The following is a 26,693-nucleotide window of genomic DNA, read 5'->3' as shown; positions in this document are numbered from 1 at the left end:
CATATTTTGACAATTATGGACTAGAGTAGAATTTCTATTTTGTATATATATATATATATATATATATATATATATAAACAAAACAAAAACAAAACAAAAGAAAAACAAGCTGACCCTCTACTGTAATATTCTTAAAACCTATAGCATGCAGTTGTAATGGTCTATGATTGATCTTGTTATCACTTTCATACACTATCTTGGACACATGAACCACAACTAATGGTTACATGCTTGCTATACCTTGGACACGTGGTGATGACAGATTGGTTCATTATAAAGCAAATCCAATATGCCCCACTTTTGGGGTTGGTGACCATACACAATGTAGCCTGATTGTTTACAATGAGGCTTTTGATTTTTGTGTTAGGTTTTTAGCTAACGTTATGTTTGTGTGTTGTAAGTATGTGTGCTTAGAATGCCTAATATTTGAAAACAAGAAAGTTGTCAAGTTTTGTAATTCACTATCTCAAATTTGTGGCTTCGACACTTTTTCGACAATTTCTTATCCATAAAAAATGTTAGTTAGATCAATCGAAGTGTGGTAGACCAAATTCGTGTTTCGACCCATTCTGCCAATTAAATCACTAGGGTTTTGGTTCCTTGAGTCTCTAGCATATAAAGAAAACCCTAGGGAACATGAAAAGGACTTTTGGAGCCTAAGATAGTATGGATCTAAAAGTTTTGTGTGGTCACTTACAAAAGTTTCTACTAATGTTCTAAAGTGTTGTGAAGCATTCATATGCTAGGCTAGTTTAGAGGCTATGATATTATGTGCTAGTTTGGATGGCACTTTTATTTGCTGCGTCTGCGTTTCCTCCTTCCTTTTCTTTTTTTTTTTTTTTTTTTGCCTTTTCAGCCGCAATGGTTGACCCATTCTCCGGTGAACAGTGTATTTATGCACTGTTTACGGTCCCACAAACTCCACTTTTTATCAACTTTTTCATTAAAAATGGGTCCCACAATACTATTCACACATTTAAAAATTATTTTGCTACAGTGTTTTCAGTTTTCAGTTTTCAGTTTCAGCAAAATAAGTTCTATCCAAACACACCCTATAAAAGGTTTTTACAGTAAGTTCATTTATTGAGATTTTAGAATATAAGGACAAAAAGTTTGTACCAGATCTATAGATTTCTCTTTATTATAGTGGAGTGCTTTTTGGTAAGGTTCCCTCTGGTGGATTTTACTTTAGAACAAGTTGTTTTATTGGTTTTCTATAGGTTATCATATTGTGTTATGTTATTTCTACTAATTTCATATTATTGGAATTGTTTGCCTAACCATGGACATTGCATAATTGGACTTAAAAATTACTTAGCCTAAAATTTGGTTGACCGATTCTTTTCGGGGTCTAAAAAACCCAACATTTTGAGTTGTCATGGACTCAGAAACTCACACCCAGTTTGTGAGCTTCAGAGGTTAGTGAAACTAGAAGTCCCCCAAGTCCTATTTGTAATTGAAACATGATTTGAAGAACGAAAGGTGGTAATGTTGAAGTTCCCCATGGTTACAAAATTTTCTAAATAGTATTTACAAATTGTTGTCACCAATCCTATGAAATTAATTTCGATGTTTATTTATTATTTTATAATTCTCTATCATATAAGTTTGCATGCCATTTATAATAAAACTGGTAATAGTATTATTATATTTTATAACATATTAATATTAAAAATCTTTAGAATAATAATATTGCAAAATACTATGATGTTAGATCCATTCAAGTTTATTTTTAGGATTTGTATTTTCTTCCGTATGATTTGGAGGAGTTTTTTTTCTTGTAAAATCTATTTAGTTTATTTTCGATGGTATTTTATAGATAGAGTAAGGATAAAAGTATAGTGGATTTGACACTTGAAAAAAAAGAAAAAAGAAATGGCATACCTCTGATGCAAAATGTCCTTTTCCAATAAATTATTAGTACATATAAATAGGCATAGAAAGGATGGAGAAAAATATTAGAAAAATAAAAAGATAGACATTAATCCAATTTGGCATTTATATTATCATTTAAATAATATTTAACTAACATTTTATATAATAATTTTTTTTTAAAAAATTCATTCTTTTTACTTTTTAATATGATTTTCTTTTTTAAGAAAATGCTAAAGTTATAACGTATTTTACTATAAACTAATATTGCAATGAATGTGATTAGTGACATGAGGCTTACAAAGGTGTTAGAGATATTATAAAATTTACAATATGAGGATTACAAAAATATATCACTAATCAAAAAAATTTATTAAAAAATGTATTTAATAATTGATTGAAGTCCACCTATCATATTCATTGTCACCTCAAATTATAAAAATTATGTAGTAAAATTTATAGCATTTTTAACTTTTTTTTTTATTTAAATTACTTGTGATTAGTGACATGTCTATTTATAAAACTTATTTATTTATTTTTTTCTCACTTCTATTTCTAGCATTACTTATCTCTTTCTAATTTTTTATTTTAAATCTCCCAACCATATATAAATATATATATATATATATATATATATTTAAATCCCCCCCCCCCCCCCCCCCCCCAGATTTGGGGCCTTTCCGAGGTAATGGCCTAAGTGGCCAGGCCTATGGCCGGGCTTGACATTACTATTATTATTTTTGATGTGGCCCTGACATTAATAATAGTAGTAATTATTCTTTTTAATTCTTCCTTCAAACAAATTTATTAACTCTCCATTAATTACTTTTTAGTATCCAAATTAAGAGAATTCACTTCAGTTCTCTAAAAAAAAAAAAAAAAAAAAAAAAAAAAAGGTTATTTTAACACACAAAAAACCCACTTTATCATTTTAGCACATCATTTTACAATATACCATTTATCAGATGTTCTATACTTTAATTCTATACATTAAAATAATATTTCCTACACATTAAAATAATATATTTATCCAAAAAACAGCAAATATACAAATGCACAACCCAGTCGCCATCAGGTCCAACAACCACCACCACAACAACAACCACCGCCACAAACTACAACCACAATCACCGAATCCTCCAACAAATTCCAAATCCAAAAACCTCAACAAAAAAAAAAAAAAAAAAACCCAAAATCTTCAACAAAATCCCAACCCAACAGATCAATCAATGACCAAACTCAACCAACCGTCGGCGACGAGATCGGCAGCAAGAGCTGTGGAGGACGACGAGCAAAGATCGGCGACTATCCCTAGGCAAGCAGAGGTTCAGATTGGCGAGTAGAGGTTCAAATCGACGAGCTCTGCTTCAGATCGGAATCACCTTCTCAGAGAAAAAAAAAAAAAAAAAAAAAAAAAAAAAAAAAAAAGAGAGAGAGAAAGAGGCGCAAAGACGGAGAGATAAAAAAAATGAAACTGAGAAAGAAATAGGGAGCAACGGAGAGGTGGAGACCAGAGAGGAGAGAGAGAGAGAGCTGTGTTGCAGACGGAGAGAGATGTGTTGGGAGGAGAGAGAAAAGTGAATAAAATAAGAAAAAAATTATAGCATTGATGTCTGTACCGTCTCATATTTGAGACGGTACTGTAGCGATGTGCCAAATTTTTTGGCATTTGGCACATCTCATGAGGGTCTATTTTTGATATTTGGTGTGCCAAATGCCAAATATTTGACATTTGACACACCTGATGAGAGTGCTCTAAAGGTTTGATTTTTTTTTTTTGGTCATAAAAGTTTGATTCATATTTTCTAAAAACAACAAAAAATCAAAACAACTAAAAGGACCGAACACCAAAAGAATAAAACAACTTATAAATTCAAAATCTATTAGAGCATCACCAGCAGTTTATCCAAATTTTTGTACTGTTTAGTGACATGTCTATTTATAAAACTTATTTATTTAATTTTTTATTTCTGACATTACTTATCTCTTTCTAATTTTTTATTTTAAATCTCCCAACCATATATATATATATATATATATATATATATGTATATTTAAATCAAATTTTGCCCCCTAAATCTGGGGCCTTTCCTAGGTAATGGCCTAAGTGGGCCTGACATTATTATTATTTTTTTGATGTGGCCTGACATTAATAATAGTAGTAATTATTCTTTTTAATTCTTCCTTCAAACAAATTTATTAACTCTCCATTAATTACTTTTTAGTATCCAAATTAAAGGTTTGATTTTTTTTTGGTCATAAAAGTTTGATTCATATTTTCTAAAAACAACAAAAATCAAAACAACCAAAAGGACCGGACACCAAAAGAAGAAAACAACTTATAAATTCAAAATCTATTAGAGCATCACCAACAGTTTATTTAAATTTTTGTATTGTTTAGATAGTGAACAGTGATATTTAGTTTTTACCTATCTATTTTTTCAAATACACTTTTTAACAAATTCTCTGTTATTTTTTTTATCTCATTTAAATATTATTTCTTAGTTAATTCTTTATTTATTATTTATTCTTTTTTTAATAACTACATATTTTTTTATTCAATAACTGATTATTATTATAAAAAAAACATTTAAAATGTAAACAGTAAACACAATTGTATTCTCTACTTGTAAAGAAGTACTATAACAATTTTACTCTAACATATGGAGATAAAGAAGCCGTTGAAGTTAGTTTTTAAGATATTTTTTTCTCTAAAATTGGCTTTAAAAAAGCCATTGAAGATGCATCTCAATCCATCTCCCAACATGTGACGTTTACTATGTTAGGCCGGCACCGTTTAACAAGTCATGACACGACACGAGGATCATATGATAATTATCCAGATCAAGCAAGTCAAATAAGCGTGTGACCCTACACGCACCAATGACACGCCTTCTTTTTATAAAGCAACCACTACCACTCACAAGACACGTACGCAACAACACAACTACACAAAAAGAAAGAAAAACGCGGAACGCAACTACATCACCCACACAAAAAATATCACAACATCATCAACAACAACAGCCGCCGCATCAGCATCCGCATCCGCAGCCAGCAGATCTGACCTTCCGCCACCATGGACCTCCATCGCTTCCTCCAACAGCAACAACACCACCACCACCACCACCACCACCAACAACAACATCCTTCTTCAAGGTACGCTCCTATCGCCTCTCCTCGTCCTCACTTCTCCGAAACCCCTACTTTTTCTCATCATCACCACAACAACAACAACCAAAGCCACCACTTTCCTCAGCCACATCCACCACCACCACCACCACCACCAGCGCACCCCCGCCCTCTTCCTCCTATATATCACCAACAACCCCTCCGTCCACCACCACCACCACCACCACAACAGCAACGCCATCCCTTCACTCCAACCCAATCCCAATCTTTCTCCTTCTCCTCACCCACAACTCCTCCCTTTTTCTCCCACAACCAGATCGACGATCGCACTCGCTACAGATTACCCGAACCCGACCACTCCCGACCCGAATTCTTCAACCAGCATCCTAGGGTTTTGCCCGATTCCCGACCTTACCACCACCTGGATCTCGATCGAAACGGCGCGCATCAGCATCATCATAATGAGCGCACGTTCGATAAGTTCAGGCTTGAATCTGAGGGTAATTCTAGTTCTAGGTTTGTTAGACCCGAAACCATTGGTTATACCTTTGGTTCCGATCCAAACCATAGAGATAGAGAAAGGAATGATTTGGTTTGGGGCGGCGATCATCGCCGTCTCAATACATCTTCTCGGGATTTAGGGTTTGTGTCTAATCAGAATCAAACTTTAAGGAAAATTGAGTCGAATTCTAGTGGTTATGATCTCCGATTTGGTTCAGTGCGCGAGAATGAGGGATTTAGGGGTGGTAGAATTGATGCAGGTCATGATAGACAAACCTCTAGAGATGGTGTAGGTGATTCTTTGTATGAGATTGGTGATGGTCATGGTGATGGTGATGGTGATGGTGATAGGGCTCGGATTGGTTCCGGCAAACGAGAGTATTTTGGTTCGGAATCAGGGAGATATAACAGTGGTAGGGTAAATAGAGAGGGTAGTTCTGAATATAATCGCACTCCGAGGAAACAAATACAGAAGAAGAGTGCTCTTTTGAGAATTCAGGTGGTGAAAACTAACCATAGGAATAGAGAGAGTGAGCGTGAACCATCACATTATTCTGGTTACTTTGATAAAACCAACTCTGGTTCTTTTAGAGGTAAAGATCAATTTGGGTATTCGAGTCATGGGATGGAAGAAGAAGAAGAAGAAGAAGTAGAACATGTGAGGGAGGGAAGCCCTGTAGAGCTTGATGTTTCATTCAAATCTAATTCTCTGGTAGCCAAGGCAATTGTGACACCTCCTAGTTCAACAGTTGTTTCGGATACGGATTTGACTCCTAAGAGTGAGAAAATTAGGAAAATGTCTGATGGGGATCGTTTGAATTCAAAAACGAGAAAACTCAATGAGGGTACTGTAAAATTGGATAGTTCAACTCATGTTACTAGTAAGGCATCCCCTTCTGGAAAGGACTTGAAACATTCAGGAGAGAAAGCAATGACTTATAATGTTGGGAATGTTTGTGATGGTAGTTCGCAGCCTAGTTCAAGTCGGGCCAGTGTATCACTAGTAAAGAGTAAAGTGGAAAGGTGTAGTAAGGATACTGTTTCAGATAAAGATGGTACTAATGTTGGTTCTGGCAAAAATACTGCTCCCAAGGTTGTAAAGAGGAAAAAAATAGTGAAGAAAATAGTGAGAAGAGTTGTAAATCCTCAATCTCGTTTGTCAAGTTCAGAGCAAATGAAAAAGTGTGACCAACCTGTGAAATCAGATGGCTCCACTCATGGTCCACCTGCTGCATCGGGGTCTGATAAGGGCGTGACACCTTCAGAAAAGATAATCACTTCTGATGGTATGGCTTCGAGGCAAGATGTTGTTTTGCAGCCTTCTACAGATGAGGTAAACTTGTTGCCTAAAAATGACATAGTATCAAATGAATGTGGAATTAATGTTGATTGTAATAGAGCATGTGTACCTAAGATCAGGAGAAATTGGAAAGGCTCAACTTCTCCTTTTGGTTCTCCAAGTTGTGAAGAAAATAAAATTGGTAAGAGTCCTGTAAATGCTGATAATTCAACTCATATCTTGGATAGCATTTCAAATACTGACAATGATGTAGCTAAACCGCTAAAGGAAATTACTTTTTCTGACATTGATATTGTGGAAGATGTCAGCAAGCAGATTTGTCATGATGGAGTCTCTTTATCACATAGAAATGGTGCAGAAAAAGATTCCACTGAGGCCATGCTTTCTTTAGAAAATAATTTTAATTCTGGTTTGTTAAGTTCAGAGGAAATCAAAACTCAAGAGGATATTACTAATACATACTCTTCACATGATGGTACAGATAAAAATTCGGGTTTTGAAAATGGCATGGTCAAATCACAAGAGAATATTACAGTTTGTGATGTTGGCATCATGGATGCCAATAGAAAACAGCCTTGTACAAATCAGTTTACCATATCACTTGAGAATAGTATTGCAGAAGAAATTCCTGGGACACGGGTAGGAAGCAGTGCAATTGTTGGTTTGTCAAGTTCAGAGGAAACCAAAATTCACCGGGGTCTTGTTCATGGACAATGCTCCAAACATGGTAGTGATATTACATGGGATTCTGACAATAGTTTTACTAGTTTGGAGGAGAAAATTACTGTTTTAAATGGCAGGACCGTGAATAATACTGGCAAGTACCCATCTCCAGTTAAGGTCATGTCACTTGAGAATTGTGCAATTAAAAGATCTACAAGTGGCGTTTCAGTCAGAGCTAGTGAGGGTAACACACAGAAGATTAAGAAGAGGAGAAAAACAAGGACTCAGTTAGACTTCTCAAATTCAACTGACATACATGTAGAGCCTGTAAATGATTTAGTTAGCTCTGCAAATGCTGCGGATTCAAACTTATGTTTATCTGTAAAGGGTCCAAGTCCTGCAGAAGTCACATTTTCTGGGGTTGGAAGTTCAAATGTTGGTTTACTACCTGGTCAAGATGGTATGAGTGGGATCCATGCAAAAAGTTTGACAGATGGGCTTTCTGAGGTTAAGTTTACAAATAATGTTGATGTTAATGGTTATCTGTATGGGACTTCACTTAGATGTGAAAACAAGAGAGAAGTTTCTGCCTCTGATTTGGTGTTTAGGTCAACGGCATATGTGACCAATGAGGGACCCACAGGCGCCTCCACATCTCGTGCAGAAGTGCCCTTATCTAATAATGATGATATAACACAACCAGACAAGGAAGTTGCAGTGTCTAGCATAAATAATCTGTGTACAAGTGGTTTGATACCTTGTCCAAATGGGCTCACAGCGTTGCCTAAGGATACTTTGGACAAAGTTTCTTCGAAAGCTGTGAGGGCAAGCAGGGATGTCTTGACAGAAGATGGTTTGAAACTTCTGCATCATGGTGTTGAATCTTGTATAATTGCTGAGGACAAGGCTATTCCAAATGCAGAGTCCCCTTGTATATCAGGGTTGGGAAGTGAGCCAAAAGAAATGAGTACACCTATGGCCTCTAATATTAATCAAAATGACATTATGGATATAGAGAGTAGTGGTAATGAAAAAATGGATGCACAGGCCGCAGAAGATCGAGTTCTAACTCATGGTGAGAGTCAGTGCAAAATTAAATCAGAACCTCAGTCTGCAGACTTTGATCAAAGATTTTCCGGTAGAGATAAGGAATATGATTATCCACTTGTAAAGGAGGATTTGCCTTCTGTTTCAAACAAGCCATCTTTATTTGCTGATGGTCATAGAATTTTTTCTTCTAACGCTAGTGATGAAGTTATGGAGTCTATGTCTGGAACACATCCGACTTTGGTTTCTCCAGATACCTTGTCTGAAGTCCAGAACATACACACGTTGAATGCCAGGACATCACTTAGCCAAATTTCCAATGAGAAAGTTTGTGGGGATGACCAAAAACTGGATCAGAAGTCCATTGTAGAAGGTGGTTCCAATTTATCTACTCATACATCATTTCCCCAGTGTATCAAGCCGGTTCCTGTGACTGAAATTAACCACTCAACCATGGGGAAGACGGTACTGTTGCCGTCACAAGATTCCAAAATTACATCTCACAGTCTGAGTGTCAAGACTACTGAATTAATGGGGAGGAAGACACAACTGGGTCATGCCATTCCTAGGACATATCCAGGTCATTCATCTTTTGTTTCGACCAATTCAAAGAACACAGCCTCTTCTACCCAAATTGCAAAGCCCCGAACTTGGCATCGAACTGGTAATTCTTCTGCTCCTTTACCAGGAAATAAGCCTTTCTCACAAAGTGTTCCTCCTCAAAGGCAGTTGGTCAAAAATAATTCGAAGTCTCAGAATACTTCTTACATTCGTAAAGGCAACAGTCTTGTAAGAAAAACTGCCCCAGTTCCTGCTCAACGCCAGGGCTCTCATGGTTTGAGTTCATCTGTTTATTGGGCAAACTCTTCAGGCATAGATGAATTGAAGAAGAGCACAGGGTCTGACATTAGGGTTGATGTTATTGATGCACAGAATCTTTTAAAAACAGGAACGAATACTCCTTTTGAGAAGCCTGGGACACCCCCATTACCCAATGACACCAAATTATTTACTCAAGCTACTGTCTCTTCTGGGGATAATACACCTTCCCCATTGGCAGAGCGTTCAGTAAGTGATTGCTTTGAAAGTACATCAGATCCCATGAAATTTACAGAAACTAAAAATGTGCCAAAGACTTCTGAAGATTCTTTGAAGATTTCTGAAATTTCTGAAAACTTAATTGGTTCATCAAACAATTTGGAAAGCCAGGCTGAACTAAATGGTGCCAATGTGGTATCTTCTAACATGAAGAGGATAGTATATGTAAAGCGCAAATCAAATCAGCTGGTCGCAACTTCAAACCCTAGTGACCTGTCTGGACACAATGGAAATAAGAATCAAGCTGCTTCTGATGGCTACTACAAGAGGAGCAAAAATCAGCTTATTAGGGCTTCATTGGAAAATCAAAGTAAGCAGTTAGTTGCCATACCTGATGACCTTTTCAACTCAGAGGGGCAACGGGCTACTACCATTGTTTCCAGCAGAAAATACAGTAAGAAACGACTGCATAAGGGTATGTATGAAAAACTTATTCATCTGATGTTGTCTATTTTATCCTTCATAAGGAACAATCTTCCGACCCATAGCAGTTAGTCTGTATGCATTCACACACACACACAACATATTTGAAGTTAATGTTTCTGTGGTAAAGGATCCGTTCATATAAAGTATGGCTGTGCTGAATGAGATTATCACGTATATTCTGTAATTTATTTTGTAAATGAGGCTTAGTTTTAAATCCTATATTATGACTCATGTTTTTCTAACTCTATGTTTTCCTACATTCATATTTTCTTCCTCCTCCCTCGGTTATTGCATATAGTTGTTGATAGCAGTGTCTCATGAAAAAAAAACAAAAACAAAAAATTTCTTTTCTCCCTAATCCTCTAGTTATATGATGCTAGGAGGTAGGATTTTAATTGGTACTAGCCATCTTTTCTAATTGACTGTTAATTCTGGTAATCAACATGCTCTTAATGAAGTGTTGAGCTACTCTTTGGTGAAATTCATTGTTTTAGATGAAGAGATGAATATGCAGGTTGATACCATAGATTTTCACAATAGAAGTTGTATGACGTCATGTAATTTGATGTCAAGATAGAAATTATTGTAGTTGGAAGTTTATTTTTCATGTCAGATACAAAATATCTTATCATAATTTTCTATTATAATGGGCATATTTTTGTTCTGGAATGCTGTGTAGTATCTGGACCATTGTGCAAACGTATTCCATTTTACATCATTTAATTCCTTCTCTTTTTCGTGGCATTCGGTTTGTTGATATGTTTTTGATAATGTGTTCTGGAATAGCTATGTTTCCAGATTAGATGAGTGAATTATGTTTTTTAACTAAAAATCATAATGTAGATGATTTTATATTCGAAACTGTAGTTATGTATGATGATGGTCAGTTGACAAAGTTCACTGTATGTATCTCATGGCGACCATTCCTAAGTGTTTTAAACTTTGAACTTACTATCAATGGAGATATTTGGAGATATTGGTGTAGTAACGTGGATTAGTTTGTTTTTGCATGATCGGTAATTACTGAGAAGCTAATGTTCGATTTTTATTTGCAGTTGTGGCAAAGACACGTGAACCTATGAAATCCTCTTTGGTATGGACATTACGTGGTACACAGTCCTCAAAAACTGATCAGAAGGTCTTGCCTCAGCTCTTTCCATGGAAAAGAGCAACATACTGTAGAAATTTCATGCAAAATACCGCTTCTATTTCCAATATTAGTTCCTTATCTATGATCAGGTACCTTAGCGTGTGAATATATGTTAATTAATTCAGCAAAAACAAGAAGTGAACATGCATTATATGTCTTCTTTCAGTAAGAAATTGCTACTGTTGAGAAGAAGGGACACTGTTTATACAAGGTCGAGCAATGGATTTTCACTTCGAAAATTCAAGGTTTTAAGTGTTGGTGGTTCCAGTCTAAAATGGTCAAAATCCATTGAAAAGCACTCGAAGAAGGCTAATGAGGTTAGTTTGGCTGCAGCCCACAGATACTTGTTTCTTCCCTTCAAAGTTAGCTAAAGTAAAGTAATGGTTGGCTTCAAGAAATAGAGCATTTTTATCATTTTCTAAATAATTTATTATCATCTTTTCTTTAGGAAGCTACACTAGCAGTTGCTGCAGTTGAGAAGAAGAAGAGAGAACAGTATCGTGCTGCATGCAGTAGTTCTCGGACAAAGAATAGAAATAATTCTTCCAGTAAGTCCTTTCATAGTATAGAGTTAGATCCACAGGCCATTTGTTAATCCTGTTGTGCTGATGCATTCACAGTTCTTGCACTCTATGATATGTCTGTTGTGTTGGATATATGATCAGTATGTTGTTTTAGAATGGACACTTCAATAATTATTTCATTTTAGTGTAATAAATTGATATTTAATGTATCCAATGATTTTATAGGAGAGCGTATATTCCGCGTTGGTTCAGTTCGCTACAAGATGGATTCTACGAAACGGACACTACAGAGGATTTCAGGTGGCCCATTCTTGATGTCTTTGCTGAATGATGACCTTTAAGTTTTCTATTTTCTCTCTTTTATTTCATATTGTATAATATGTTAAGTTATTTAATCACTAAATTGCTTTTATGAGTTTTCGCTTATGTTTTGTATAGATGAGGAATCAACATGCTCTACTGCTCCGCAATCAGAAAAGGATATCAAGAAATCTTACATTCCTAAGAGATTAGTGATTGGCAATGATGAGTATGTTTCCCTCTGTTTGCCTTAAACTGTAGATTACTGCAGTTAATGCAAGTAAATGTTAACGTTTATAACTGATGTCCTAGGCACCCCAAAAAAAAAAAGTGAACTTTAGTGTGTTACTTATTTTGAATGCATTAGTGATTTGGATAAATGTGTTCCAAATTTCCAATGTCGGCAGATATGTTCGGATTGGCAATGGTAACCAGCTTATCAGAGATCCAAAGAAACGAGCACGTATATTGGCAAGTGAGAAAGTTAGATGGAGTTTGCATACTGCCCGGCTTCGGTTGGCAAGAAAGCGGAAGTACTGTCAGTTTTTTACAAGATTTGGGAAATGCAATAAAGATGATGGAAAATGTCCCTATATCCATGACCCCTCCAAGATTGCTGTCTGCACAAAGTTTCTGAAGGGTTTATGTTCCAATCCCAACTGCAAATTGACTCATAAGGTTTGTCATGTATTCAGTTAGTGAACTTGATGTTGTAGATCACAATGTATCTGAAAGTGTTTGTTGACTGTGTATATTGATGCATTTCTCATGCACAGGTCATTCCAGAAAGGATGCCGGATTGCTCTTACTTTTTGCAAGGTGATTTTGTACTACATTGTGCTCTTGTTTAAGGTATTGAAAGGACAGTTCTTACATATTTGATATTTCCTGGCAGGTTTATGCACCAATAGAAATTGTCCTTACAGACACGTAAATGTGAACCCAAAGGCCTCTACTTGTGAAGGATTTCTTAGGGGCTATTGTGCTGATGGGGACGAGGTATTACCTTATCATAACTCTTCTGTTGTTTTGGTTATATTCAGTGATATGTTCTTTTGGCATTAATGTTTTACAATATGAATGTTGAACTGGTTTCCTTTGCTACTTATACACTGGTAAGTCTGGGTGGGTGAGTGTGCATTTGCACATGCTTGTTTGTTTTACAGGGTCATGAATATTCATTTTGACATACCATATGATAACAGCCTTTTCAAACCATAGTTTTTATTTCAGCCCAAGATCAGGGAGTAAATCTCTTCCATTTAATGATTGGGTAGATTTATGCTGGTCGTCATTCTGTATCTGGTCCAACCTGACTGAAGCCAATTGACCTCTTAGGGATGAGCCATAAATTTTTCTCTCACCTTGCTCAAAGTTTTCCTTTCTGCCCCCACTCCACAGCTGCAGGCTTCCCCTCAATTTTTATTCTGGGATGCTGTGTAGTACTTGAACTTTGAGTCTTGGATTTCTGTTGGATGCTTGATAACTCTCTCTCTCTCTCTCTCGCTCTCTCTTTCTCTCTCACGCACACAATTGCACACTAACTTCAAAAAAGTGAAATGGAATATATCTCTCTGCTCTCACAGTGTCGGAAGAAGCACAGCTATGTCTGCCCCCTTTTTGAAGCAACTGGAACATGTCCTCAAGGGTCCAAATGCAAGCTTCATCACCCAAAGAACCGAAGTAAGGGAAGTAAGGGAAAGAAAAGGAAACGAGTGGGACAGCAGAGGAAGGCTCAGGGGCGTTACTTTGGTTCTACACATGTCAATGTTTCTGAGCCCAGATCAGCAGTGAATGAAAAACACTCTACACAAAACAATGATGACATTTTCATTGAGGGGAAATATGCTGATTACATTAGCCTTGATTTTAGTGATGAAGAAGTTGGTGAAACTAATGATCCAACAAGCGAGCGAATGTTTTATGATAGTGATTCATCGGATCTACAATTAGATGACCTTGATGAGCTAATAAAACCAGTTCGAATAATGAATAGGAATACAGCTTAATTTTCTTAAGACCGACAGCTGAAGTTGAAACTCATGAGTAGGAATACAACTTAATTTTCTGAAGACAGTGACAGCTGAAGTTGAAAAGCATGCTTCCAATGCCATGAAGGAATTGTATATGTAGGAAATGAGGTATAGCATTTTTATTTCTTTTCTTTTTCTTATGAGGGAATAGTCAAGTACTCAAAAGAGTTCTAGACATCCGCAATTTCTAAAAAATAGAAAGATGTATTATGCCTTTGTTTCTTTTTTCTTTTTTAATCTTCTTTTCTAGGAATGTTTTATTTCCTTTTCATTTTTTTTGTAATCTACATTGTACATGAACCCATGAATTAGGAAATTAAATGATTTTCAGAGATCTTATTGAATGGTCACACTCTTTTATGATTCTAATATTCTATTCTGCCAAAGTTGCTTAATTGACATGCTAGATGATCTAGTGTTTCTGTGAAAGCTGTCATCAATCATATCACAGTCATGCACTCTTCGGCCAAAACAGGAGAGAGAGATAGGGACATGATTTGAAATGATATCCCAAGCGGTCTTCTACGTATTCCCTTCTGATAATTAAAAGCCCTGACAAAGTTGCAAAAGTTTTAACAAGTTATGGTTCAGTTGAAGGTCATTTAGCACAAAAACCCAGTGATGTAGTAAAAGGTTAAAAGTCTTATTCAGAGGTCGGGCTACTTCTTAGTAATTCATAATAATTGAGCCGAACAGAAAACGAAAGAAACGTGCTCATGTGCCTCGGATTCGAAGGGACTGCCATTAGTAAAGCTACCAAGTCAAATTATTCAAATTTACATGAATTAATGTACCTTGTACAAAGATTAATGATTATAAAAAATAGTGTAGGTATACATGCCTAAATCTTGTTTTGAAAACATGATTTCAGTTAAAATTGTGAAATCATGTTTCATAAACACGATTTTACAAACTATGCGTACAGCTGTTTGTAACTAAATGTGAGCAACAAAAATTAATCTTGCACAAAAATCAACGGCAAAGATTATTGAGATAAACGCATGGAATATACAAGGCCAACACTTTAAGTAGTGATTTGATAGCTGCCAAAATTCCTTGCACCTTCACCACAAACTCGCTTCCACTCCAATAAAGACGATAACTTATCCACAAAATATATGGATCTAAACGTATTGGCACAATTGCAATTTCTCAAATTTGGAGCAATAACCAAACAAAACTACAAAGAAAAAGTTTGATAGACTTGTACACCAGAAGGTATTATACAACATTCAGACATGGCAGCAATTTCCTCTTACATGGCTTGCACAAAAGTCCCCATGTTGGGTAGGATTGGAGGGAAAAGAGAAATGAGAAAGAGAAGCACATTTACCATTTCAGCTCAACAGCAGCAGCAAGCTGAAGTAGAAGAACCACAAGAAGTGAAGGTACAAGAAGAACAAGAACTACAGCAAGAGAAAACGAAGCAACAAGGAACTACACCATTAAGGCCAGTGGAAGCACAAGTGAACGTAAAGAGCAAGAATATGGGCAGAGAGTATGGAGGGCAGTGGCTCAGCAGTGCCACGCGGCATGTTAGGATTTATGCAGCCTACATTGATCCTGAAACCTGTGCATTTGATCAAACCCAGATGGACAAGCTTACGCTTATTCTTGATCCAACAGATGAGTTTGTTTGGAATCCTGAGACTTGCAATAAGGTTTACTCTTACTTCCAGGAGCTTGTGGATCACTATGAGGTAATTATTTCCGGAACACCGTTGAGCAGCCATCAATTTCTTTGTTATAAATCATGCCTCGTAGTTGAAAGTTGCAACTAATAATCATTGCTTAGCTAGAGTTCACATTTACCTGTGCCATATATTTCGAAACCATTAATTCTAACATCATAGTTGAGGCGACTTAAAAATCTTCAGTTAGCAAATCCTTATTAGGAATTGCGAGACAATGAATTTGATTGATTGAAATAGAGTATATAACTGGTTGCCCCAAAGGAGAGAAGCAAAATCAAACACCGCACTTCATCACGTCAATGATCCTCATGGTTGTCTAGTAAATGGCGGGACATATGGTACCATATTTTCTCATCAATGAGGATCCATCTTTAATGCTCTTGGACAAAATGTGAAGACTTCATATTAGTACACACTACACACTAATAGAGAAGAAAAAGAATTCTACACCATAATACTCTAATATCGTTACCACTATATACATTCCGAACATTCTATCCATCAATAATGAAGGGTTGTGCAACTATTTTCTACAACCCTTCATTATTGATGAATTATACCACTAAAAGACTTTAGTTAACTTGGTAGCGTAAATATAAATGTTCCCTTATTTACCAAGCTTGTAAAATTTGTACGGGTTTGAGGGTTACTCAATGATTCCAACAATTTTTGTGATGCCTAAGCATTGGGTTAGAACCCCCATCAACCCCATCCCCCTATTTACCTAGCGCAAGGACAAATAACTAAAGAATTGTAAATTTGTACTTTTTTTTAGGGTCATAACTCTATTATAAAAGAAAAGAAATTCGTTTAAGATTGTACCATCCAACTCTATAGTGTGAATGTAAATTTTGAATCTTAAATTTATTAGCAATTACATGTTTAGGCCCATTTTACTTTTATTTTTTAAGAAGGTAGGCCCACTACACTTAATAGAAAATTTCATAGAATGCATATTTTGAACCATAAATTTATAAGCAATTACACGTTTAGGCCCACTTTACTTTTATTTTTTGAGAAGTTAGGCCTGCTACACTTAATAGAAAATTACCTAAATTTTGACCACAATCTTTCCTTCCACTTTATAGTACATACCTTTTTTTTTTTAATGTACCATACTTATCCAATCTTAACAGTTAACATAAGATATTAGCTTATTTAACAATCTATCTATTTTTTCTATTAAACAGTTAAGATACTTGGTCATCTATCCATTTTATAATAACAGACAAAAAGTTAATAACTAAGTCTTTTCTTATGGTATGCCAACATGCACTTTACAATTTTTGACAAGGTTTGTGACTTTGTTCCACCATATTCTTTTAAGCCAATTTTGCCTGGTTGAGACCCTAACATTTCATGTGGAATCAGGGTTCCCCTCTGACTGAATACACGCTTCGTCTGATTGGTTCAGACATTGAGCACTACATAAGGAAGCTGCTGTTTGATGGGGAAATCAAATACAACATGAACGCACAGGTTCTCAACTTCAGCATGGGAAAGCCACGAGTTCAATTCAACCACGATGGCCAACCTCAAGATGTACAATCACAATGATTTGATTTTGTCAAAATGGCTGGGAAAGTAACTGGAGCCAGTGTCTTATAGGTTGTGGTGACAAGCTATTAGAAAAGTTAACCTTCTTCACACACCATTACGTAAATTACATCAAGTCCAAGATAATTGTCAATGTAATAAGACACAAAATTTATTGAACAGCTCTATTTCATGTAGGGAAGAATAGTTAAAATTTTGTATAAATTATTAACCTACTTCATACTAATAGAGGTAAAGAGATGAGACCATTATATCAGCAGTTTAAATTATCCTCTACCACTCAGACATACGGATTATTGGCTTACTATAGAATTTCAAAATGGACTTTCACGGTTGAAATCTAAAATTGTTAAAACCCGTCTTTGTATTGTTGCTAGAGTTTATCTCAGCTAGATGACAATCCCTATGAGCTGTTTTGCTTCAGTAAAGAAGAGAATATTTGGCAAAAATTGAGGAGGCTTTAATATTAATGAGATGGAGATGAAATAAAAAGGGAGGGATAATCATAAGAGTGCTAAAAAAAAATAGAGAAAACAAGTGTTTTAGAGGATGGTAACAGAATATGTACAACAAAAAATTACAAAAAAGATTAGATTATATATATAAATAATTGAAATATATTAAAACATATATATAGCTATATACACACATTCACATTCAAACTTGGACCCTGTTAATCAGTCATTTGACATTACGTTACTGTTATTGTAACAGGCTTGAAACAAAATCATTTTCAGGGTAATTTCAAAACATGACAAGATTGATAGACAGGCAGAGATACAAACCTTATGTTTAGATGAGAAGAGAGGAGAGAAGGGAAGGGAAGGTGACTAAAATGTAAAAAAATAGTATATTTTGGTCACCTTCTCTTCTACTCTCCGCCTTTCATCTCCCTCCATTCCAAAAATACCCTACATCATAGGCAGCTTCCAAATAGACAACACTGTATCTGCCACAATATTTTCACACTAGGTCTTATACTATACAAAACATGGAGTCTTGTTAGCTACAACTGCCCTCTGTCATGCACTGTCGATCTTGAGTGACTACCATCTGAATCAGAGGAAAATTCCTGGTTTACTTTTGGGGCAAAACACCCAAACAAGGTTTGTCCTTCCAAGGCTGAAATGCTCCTTCATGAGACAAATTCTGACAAAATATGACAATCATCAATGCCACAACATGTGATTTGCAATAACCAGTAGTAATATATATGTTACAGCACGCACTCCCCACACACACATGCATGCACACAGTTTGCCACAAAGTACGTTCAGAGTTGAAACAAACAGATAAGAGTTAGTGATGAAGTGCATTTAGAGCCTGTATTGAAACAAATTTCAGTTTCTGTTTAAAGGAAGTAACAAGTTCATTTATTAAAGTGCATATTGAAACAAATTGAAATTTCTGTCCAAAATTAGTCTGACAAACACATACAAATTGGATTCTCCATAGAAGGTTTCCTAACCCAAGAGGTGCAATAAGAGCACGTATTGTATCTAACAAATCACAATTTATGTTCAAAAGTAATTATTATTTTTTTTATTAGTTAATTTAAATATCATGGCAGTTGTAGAACATACACCCAACACAATGAGTGCTTTAATTATGGTTAGTTACATTAATTATTTTCCAGCAGCCTACTTTTTCCAGGATAATTTTTTGAGTAAAATGCACAAGCCATCATATATTTTCTAAGACTCTAAAACCACAATTATTCTGGCCCCCATCATCCTTTTGCTGATCCCTATATCACTCCTTGATGGAGTGATTAGTCTTCACTGCACATTTGTGCTACCTCTAACTTTTGGTTTATTCATCCATTCCTTATTTATTCAATTCATGTCTTTCTACTCATCCACAACATTCCATTTCAGAAATTTTCTTTACATGAAAACTATGCATTCTAACTCTCCATCATTCTATGAAAAAAACCTTGTTTAATATATATATATATATATATATATATGATGAGGAGAAATCAGAAAAAGATCGTATTCATACAGAGCTTGAAAAAACCAATCTGTTGGAGATAAGCTGGAGACAGAAGTCTAGAGTTCTTTGGCTAAGGGAGGGGCAAGAAATATAAATAAAAAAATTCCAAAGTATTAATTCTCAGAAACGGTATAATACTATAACCAGTTTGCAGGTGGAGGGAGAGATGACTACTAATCCAGCAGTCATTTCTGATTGTATTTTGCAGTTTTATCGTCATTTGTATTCTGAAGACGGCTTTCAACACCCATCTTTGGATGTTGTGGAATTTTCTAGGATCTTTGAGGAGAATGTTGAGTGGTTGGAAAGACCCTTTGAGGAAGAGGAAGCTTTTGGCATGATACAGCATTTTAATAGCAATAAGGCACCGGGGCCAGATGGTTATTCCATGGCTTTTTCCAATCTTTGTGGAGTATCATCAAGTCTGACATAATGGAGGTATTTCAGAATCAGAATTTTCATGCCCGTGGTAAGTTTGAAAAAAGCCTTAACGCTACTTTCATCTCCCTTATTCCTAAAATACCTAGCCTATGTGGATGTGAAGGATTTTTGGCCCATCATTTTAATAGGTGGAGTGTATAAGATTATTGCCAATGTCATGGCCAACATATTGAGGGTGGTGCTACAGGAAATTATTTCAGATTTTCAAAATGCTTTTGTGAAAGACAGGCAGATTTTGGACTCAGTACTCATCGCGAATGAATGGATAGTAGAATAAACTTAGGAGTTCCAAGATTGTTATGTAAACTGGATGTGGAAAAGGCTATGGTCACGTTAATTGGGATTTTCTCATCTATGTGCTTAGGAGATGTGGGTTTTTAGAGAAATGGAGGGAGTGGATACGATATTGTATTTCTGCAGTGCGATTCTCTATTCTGATCAATGGTAGCCCAAGTGGTCTCTTTGAAAGCATTGCAGTTAGAGATTGTCTTGTGAAGAGAGGTATTAACGTTCAGGTTGTTTGCCCTCTTTGCCTAAGGGGTAATAAGACCATCCACATCCAGGCCAAAACATCACATTATGTTTTATGATTGTTGTCTAAATTAAACAACATATAACAATAATGGAAATCAAACTGTGGTTAATTTATATCTAGTAAAAAAATTTTGAGAAGTAGCTCATACAGGTCATCCATAAAATTATAAGTTGGCCCATGAAAGAAGGTACTCACCTGCAACCAAAAGAAAAATCCACGTAAAATATTCAAAACTCTATGGCGATCAGATTGGACTGATTTGATCTTTCTTTTAAAGCCTGCAACATTATAAGACAAATCTCTAAAATTTACATTACAATCAGTAAGAATACAGAAGACAATGTATATGAAAATCAAGTCTACAAATCCTTAAACCCAAGAAGAGCTATGCTTCACCAATACTTAAATTGCAGTTTTAAGTATATAAAAGTGTAATACATAAGATTACGCACAAAGGAAAGGTCCTCACATAAACAAGGCCAAGAACCAGCACACAAACACTAATGAAGTAAATTCCTGAGTTTTAAATTAGATTCATCTGCTTCTCAAAACTACAGGGGTAAGATCTTTTTCCTTATAACGCCAATCCAGGCTGCCAATGAGCTCTAGCTCAGCTGGACCTTCTCCCCTAAGTAGATGGAGGATGAGGTTAGAGGTTCAAGACCCATTGGGTGCGTGTAACTTATCAATCAAAAAAAAATCCAGGCCCCACAAAATGAAAAACCAATTTAGCTGTTGTAATAATGATTACCACCATCATCATGGTTGATATTCTGAAATGCATTACCATCAACAAGTCAAGATTATTGTGGGTACCTTGGATGTACTGATTTTTAGCCTTTGGCTTTTATACAGCATCCTCAGAGTCCCACATCGAAGAGAATTAGTAGTGTACCATCAGTTATTAATAACTGATGGTACACTACTCCTTCGCTTTAGAGCTTATAAGGCAGAGAGTGGGGGAAGTTCTCTTTGAAGTGGGACTCTGAGGATTCTGTGTAAAAGCCAAAGGCTAAAAATCAGTACATCCAAGGTACCCACAATTATAATTATGCATATTCTAAGTGTAGCTTTCTTTTCTTGGTCTGCTTCCTTAGATGGGATCCTCACTGCAAACAACCTTTGGAAGAGACAAATTTTAGTAATTGATTGGTGTTATATGTGCAAAAGATGTGGGAAATCTGTGGATTATTTACTTCTTTGCTGCCCTATAGCATCTGAGCTATAGGTCGATGGTTTTTGGTTTGTTTAGTATTCATTGGGTTATGCGGCATAGAGTCATTGAGATGTTCGATTGCTGGCCGGGTAAGTTCAGTCAACACCGAAATTTCGCCCTCTGGAGGTTTTTGCCACATTGTTTGTGTTGGTGTATTTGGCGGGAACAGAATGCTAGATGCTTTGAGGATTGTGAACGGTCTATTCTTGGTATTAAGTCTCTTTTCTTCCTTACTCTCCTTGAGTGGAGTCTAGCTTTGCCCCTTTTTTATTGTATTTCCCTTCCTGTTGTAATTAATTATTGTAATTTGGGCTCTTGAATTTGCCCTTGTAGTACATTCCCAGTGTACTTGGGTGGCCTTTTATTTTAATAAAAGTTTTCTAGTTACTTATCCCAAAAAAAAAAAAAAAAAAAAAAAAAAAAAAAAAAAACTAATAATAATATACATACTCTGGTCAAAATAGAAGCTGTCAAGCATAGGGAGGAAAATTGATTCAAGAATCATCTAGCACTAGCAAATAAAAAGAATCCTGGATATATTTGAGTTGCTTATAATGTTTGGGAAATATTAAGGGGTATCAATTACACATCTGTTATATTTGAATGGTCAAATAACCTTTAAAGTGGACTGACTGACCAGAGATAAATGCGTTACATTATTAAGTGAGACAATGCCCATACTACAAAGATGACAAACTGCCCATTACATAAAACTAACATCCAGGCATCAAAGCAGTAAAAATGGAAGGAAGGCATGCCTATCCTCTGATGGCATGAAGATGTTAACAGTCCAACAACCTTAGTAGTGGGCTAGCTAGATAAAAATATACTCCACCAAATGACAGCTCATAACACAGACAAAACTGGTCTATATACAATGTAATGATCTTGAAAGTTTGTTTGCTTGTGTTTCAGGATAAGCTTTCTATTTCATGCAATGCAAAAAATCACAAGTTCATACTATAGTTGTAAACTAGGAATTGTTCTTGACATGAGACTCATCTATCATAAATATAACATTCAAAATATATGAAAACGTGGCATATGTCAGAATGAACTTACCACTGTACTGATCAAGATATGATTTACCGCAAGACTTTGTTGAATATGATTTTGTCCCACTACGCAACTCTCTGTCTCTTTCCTTTGGCCTTCTGTAAGCTACTTCATGCATAAGTTTTTTGTACTCCATTTCATTGTAAGGCCTTCTAAGAATTTCCGTAAGGTTTTTCCTAAACTGAGAATGTCTACCACTACCAGGACTTCCAATGCGTGTCCTTCTGTCTATATCAACATTTACCTTTGAACAGTGCACACAAACAAAACAGAATAAATTTCATAACTAAGAAGCATACAATATCAGAAAGACCATTCTAGAAATAAAGAAAACAGGCCAAAGGGGTAGCAGGAAGAAATAGAGATACACATACAATTGCATCCGATCTTGAAGCTACAAAAGGGCTGCAAATTCTATCACTGAATGGATCTTTGTCTGTTGCATATATTTCCAAATCATCTGAACTCTCTACAGCCCCCTCATATGTCACTGGTTTACCATGTTCAGGTTTAAATACAAGATTTCCACCGTTACTCTCAAGACAATTCAGAAATCTTTTGTAGCATTCATCTATCATATCAGATTCCACTCTATGGTTGCAGTCATGCTTAGCTGGATGAAGAACTTTTGCATTGGCCATACCAGACCGTTTGCTCAAATGTCCATTTGTTCCACCAGAAAAGGGATCTTCATTTTCCTCATTTACATCCATCATCAAATTCTTACTTTTCTTTCTTGTAACACCCCTTAAAGTTTCCAGAGTTTCCATGCTTTCTCTCCTCACAAAATTCATCTTAGTTATTTGCTTCTCAGTCTTTTCAAGACTTGAAACACCAAAGAAAACATTTGGGCTCTCTGTCTTTTCTCTCCTTGAAGCATCATTCAAAGTTCTCCCAGTTTCAGCCATGCCACTCCTCTCAACACTCAAAACATTATTTAAATTATTCAGGCTCTCAAACTTCTCTTTCTTCAAAGATCTAGCAGTTTTGGTATTCACTCCCCTCAGACAGCTCTTCAAAGTTTCTGAAGTGTCTAACTTGAGCCCATCACACAACCCCTCTTCTCTTTCATACCTTGAAGCATCATTCAAAGTTCTCACAGCTTCAGTCTTGCCACTCCTCTTAACGCCCGAAACATTACCTAAATTATTCAGGCTCTCAATCTTCTCTCTCTTCACAGCTCTTGCTGTTTTGGTATTCACTCCCCTCAGGCAGCTCTTCAAAGTTTCATGAGTGTCCAACTTGAGCCCATCACACAACCCCTCTTCTCTTTCATACCTTACAACCACCGGAATCTCATTGTTTACAACAACTAGTACATAGGATTTTCCATCATGTCTCAAATTTTCCATGAACATCTTATACTGAGGATCCCAAACATCATCATTATCATCCAAACACATCTTATGCTGAAAATCTGCTTCTTGGTCATTGTTCTCCGAAATTTTGACATTGTCATGTCCATCAAGCACATACTTAGCATTAACACCAGTATCATTATCACCATCAAGATCATTATCATCCAAGCACATATTATGCCAAAAACCTGCATCTTGGTCATCATTCTCCAAAATTTTAACCTTGTCATGTCCATCAAGCACAGACTTACCATTAAAATCAGTACCATTATCACTATCATAGTCATTCTCGAGAAGATAATTGACATAGTGTACATAATCCATATCATACAGAGGTGTGGCTTCCAATTTAACACTATTGTTTCTAGTTTTCTTTGCAGAGTTATCACAAACTTTGGCATTGAAACTACCATTGGCAATGCACCTTCTCTTCCACCGCCTCATTAACCTCACATCACACTCATCATCACCATCTTCCCCTTTAACTCTCACATTCCCCATTCTAGCCCACAATTACAAAACCCTAGCCTTGATATTTTCCCTCCATTTTCTCTGTAACTGAAACTAACCAAAAAAAAAGAAAAAAAAGATTTTTTGCATGGAGTTAGTAAAATACAAATGATTTTTAAGAAAACACAACAACAACAAAAATTGAAAAGTGAACGAAAATTAGAACATGCATTATGCTTAACTGACTCTATTAGTGTCAGCTAAAGCCTTAAGTTTTGTTTGGTTGCCGAGAAAGTGCAGGAAAAAAAAATCCACTTTTGTAAAATATCAGACCTTTACAAAGCTTAAAATTTTTGATAGACAAGGAAGCAAAAGACAAAATCTTTAACTTTCAGTCATATTTTCGCGGGAAACAAACGGAGAGAGAAGAAGAAGGAGGAGGGTGGAATTGCGTACCTGAATGCAGGTGACGATTCCGAGAGCGAAAATGTAAGCCCTGGTTGAGAAAAATGAAAACCAAAAGGGTGAAAATGAAGCGCTTTTGAAATCAATGAAATGTGACTGAGAGAGAGAGAGAGAGAGAGAGAGAGAGAGTCAGAGAGACTTCTTGAGAGTGAGTGGGAAACGAAAACAAAGCACAGGGTACGAGGGAAGGAGAGTAAATGAGTTCAGCCAAACAGAGAAGAAAGGCTCTTACCTTTTCAACTTCAAAAAAAAATCTAGTACAACTCTCTGTCTAGATGACTATATTTGGTAAAGAAAAAAAAATTGGAAATCTATGTGATGGTCACTACACTAATCAGAACCTCTCACGTAGAAAAGTTGTGAGAAAAATTATGAGTTCATTTGTGGGAGTAAAACAACTCTTTCAACTTTCATGACTTGTTTTATATAAGGTTTGGGAGGAGATAAGAGAATTAAAAATCCTGTGAGTTTTCTTAAAAAAAAAAAAAAAAAAACCTGCGGGCTAGTAATATTTGACATGACAGGACATGCAAACAAGATAGGATCTGATATCATTTTTTGTGGGTTAGAATTTAGCATAAATGGGTTCGTGTTAAAGTGGTTCAGCATGTTTTAATATGAGTATACATGAGTCAATTTGTGTTGGTCTACTTAACTCGTAATAAACCAAAATGATCCAATTCTTTATAAATTAATGTGCTTTCTATCTAATATAAATTTAAAATCTAGATATACTTGAGTAAAAAAAATGTTTATATTGATAAATTATTCATTGAAATTTAAAAATCCTTAACCTTTTTACTTGTAACAAAGAAAGAAGGAAAAAAAAAAAACTTTAAACTTTCTTTTCACTTTATTTTTAAAAATTATCTATTAAATAAGTTGTCAAGTCAATCTACTTTATAAACGAGTTGTATTAAGATTGATGGATTTGAACGCAATTATTAAATGGGTCAAGTTAGGTTGAACTATGTATCATATTACCCTTATATTGACACAACATGAACACGACTCGTTAATATGAATTGCCACCACTAACCTTGCAATACCTCTTAATGGCTGAGATTGAAATTTAAAATATTAAATTTCAATCTAAACATTTTGGACAGGAGGATTTTTTTTTTTCCTTTTTAAAATTTTTACCTTTATAACCTCACCCAGAGAGCAAAAGGGTAATTTTACACCCCTAAAGTAACATCTTAATTCTAATTGTTGGACCCTCAATCACTTGTCATAAAACATATCTCGATATCATAACAATCAAAATGACTTATCATGGGTTTCAACCGGACCATTGAATTATAATAATTGAAAATTCAAGTTTCAACAATAAAGGGGCACCCACATTATTGGGCATAATCACATGTGATTATGAATAATTGATTTTCATTAGTTCCATTTAGGATCAATTTAAAATCAATGATGTGTCATGGTTCTAGGCTAACACTAATGGTAAGCATGCACACACATAATTAATCCTCTCATCATTCATTAATAAACCCTTAGTTTTTATCTAAATTAATTCTTAATTTGAATTAATTTAACAATAATTGAGGCTCCATAATGTCTGACTATGTTTTTTTTTTTTTTTTCATTTGGGATAGAATTTTACTTTAACATAATTTAAATGTATGTGTGAGAAACTCCTTCTTAGAGATTTGAATCTCAACTCTTGTGTTTCACACCTCACAAGTATTTATACTTATGGAATGACCATCACACCAAAGGTGCGTGGTGGTAATGTCTAACCAAGATTGATTAGGAAAATTATTTGGTACTCTTAAGTACCATAAATGCGTACTCTCCCCTCTCATATGAATGGTGGGTCTCATCATGAATTTAATTAGTGAGATCCACCATTCATGTGAAAGGAGGAAATA

At 35.6% G+C, this 26,693-nt stretch overlaps 3 protein-coding genes across 8 annotated transcripts; 2 read left to right on the top strand and 1 right to left on the bottom strand.

Annotated features, from left to right (window-relative positions):
* Nucleotides 1–4,806: 4,806 nt before the first annotated feature.
* LOC126700602 (uncharacterized protein At1g21580) lies at nt 4,807–14,401 on the top strand. The gene is made up of 10 exons (XM_050398816.1): nt 4,807–10,028; nt 11,095–11,278; nt 11,356–11,506; nt 11,638–11,737; nt 11,939–12,013; nt 12,152–12,242; nt 12,421–12,691; nt 12,790–12,832; nt 12,909–13,012; nt 13,600–14,401. The coding sequence occupies exons 1-10, from the start codon at nt 4,952–4,954 to the stop codon at nt 14,020–14,022; spliced, it is 6,519 nt and encodes a 2,172-aa protein (XP_050254773.1). The 5' UTR covers nt 4,807–4,951; the 3' UTR covers nt 14,023–14,401.
* A 779-nt stretch (nt 14,402–15,180) lies between these two features.
* Nucleotides 15,181–17,556, top strand: LOC126700604 (NAD(P)H-quinone oxidoreductase subunit M, chloroplastic). Its single transcript, XM_050398823.1, has 2 exons — nt 15,181–15,746; nt 17,112–17,556. The coding sequence occupies exons 1-2, from the start codon at nt 15,285–15,287 to the stop codon at nt 17,295–17,297; spliced, it is 648 nt and encodes a 215-aa protein (XP_050254780.1). The 5' UTR covers nt 15,181–15,284; the 3' UTR covers nt 17,298–17,556.
* A 391-nt stretch (nt 17,557–17,947) lies between these two features.
* LOC126700603 (uncharacterized) lies at nt 17,948–25,211 on the bottom strand. 6 transcript variants are annotated; one of them, XM_050398818.1, is made up of 6 exons: nt 25,046–25,211; nt 24,805–24,844; nt 22,915–24,462; nt 22,547–22,784; nt 20,464–20,546; nt 17,948–18,446 (listed from the first exon to the last, which is right to left on the bottom strand). In XM_050398818.1, the coding sequence occupies exons 3-6, from the start codon at nt 24,397–24,399 to the stop codon at nt 18,375–18,377; spliced, it is 1,878 nt and encodes a 625-aa protein (XP_050254775.1). In that variant the 5' UTR covers nt 24,400–24,462; nt 24,805–24,844; nt 25,046–25,211; the 3' UTR covers nt 17,948–18,374. The 6 variants fall into 6 exon arrangements, with proteins under 6 accessions (XP_050254775.1, XP_050254777.1, XP_050254778.1 ...); XM_050398820.1 differs by having other exon boundaries at nt 22,915–24,456; XM_050398821.1 differs by lacking the exon at nt 25,046–25,211 and having other exon boundaries at nt 20,464–20,569; nt 24,805–25,038.
* Nucleotides 25,212–26,693: the final 1,482 nt, after the last annotated feature.

Source organism: Quercus robur, chromosome 9, assembly GCF_932294415.1.
Source record: "Quercus robur chromosome 9, dhQueRobu3.1, whole genome shotgun sequence".
Classification (NCBI taxonomy): Eukaryota; Viridiplantae; Streptophyta; class Magnoliopsida; order Fagales; family Fagaceae; genus Quercus; species Quercus robur.
The sequence above is the reverse complement of the archived record's forward strand: the minus strand, read 5'-3'. Positions and strand labels throughout refer to the sequence as shown.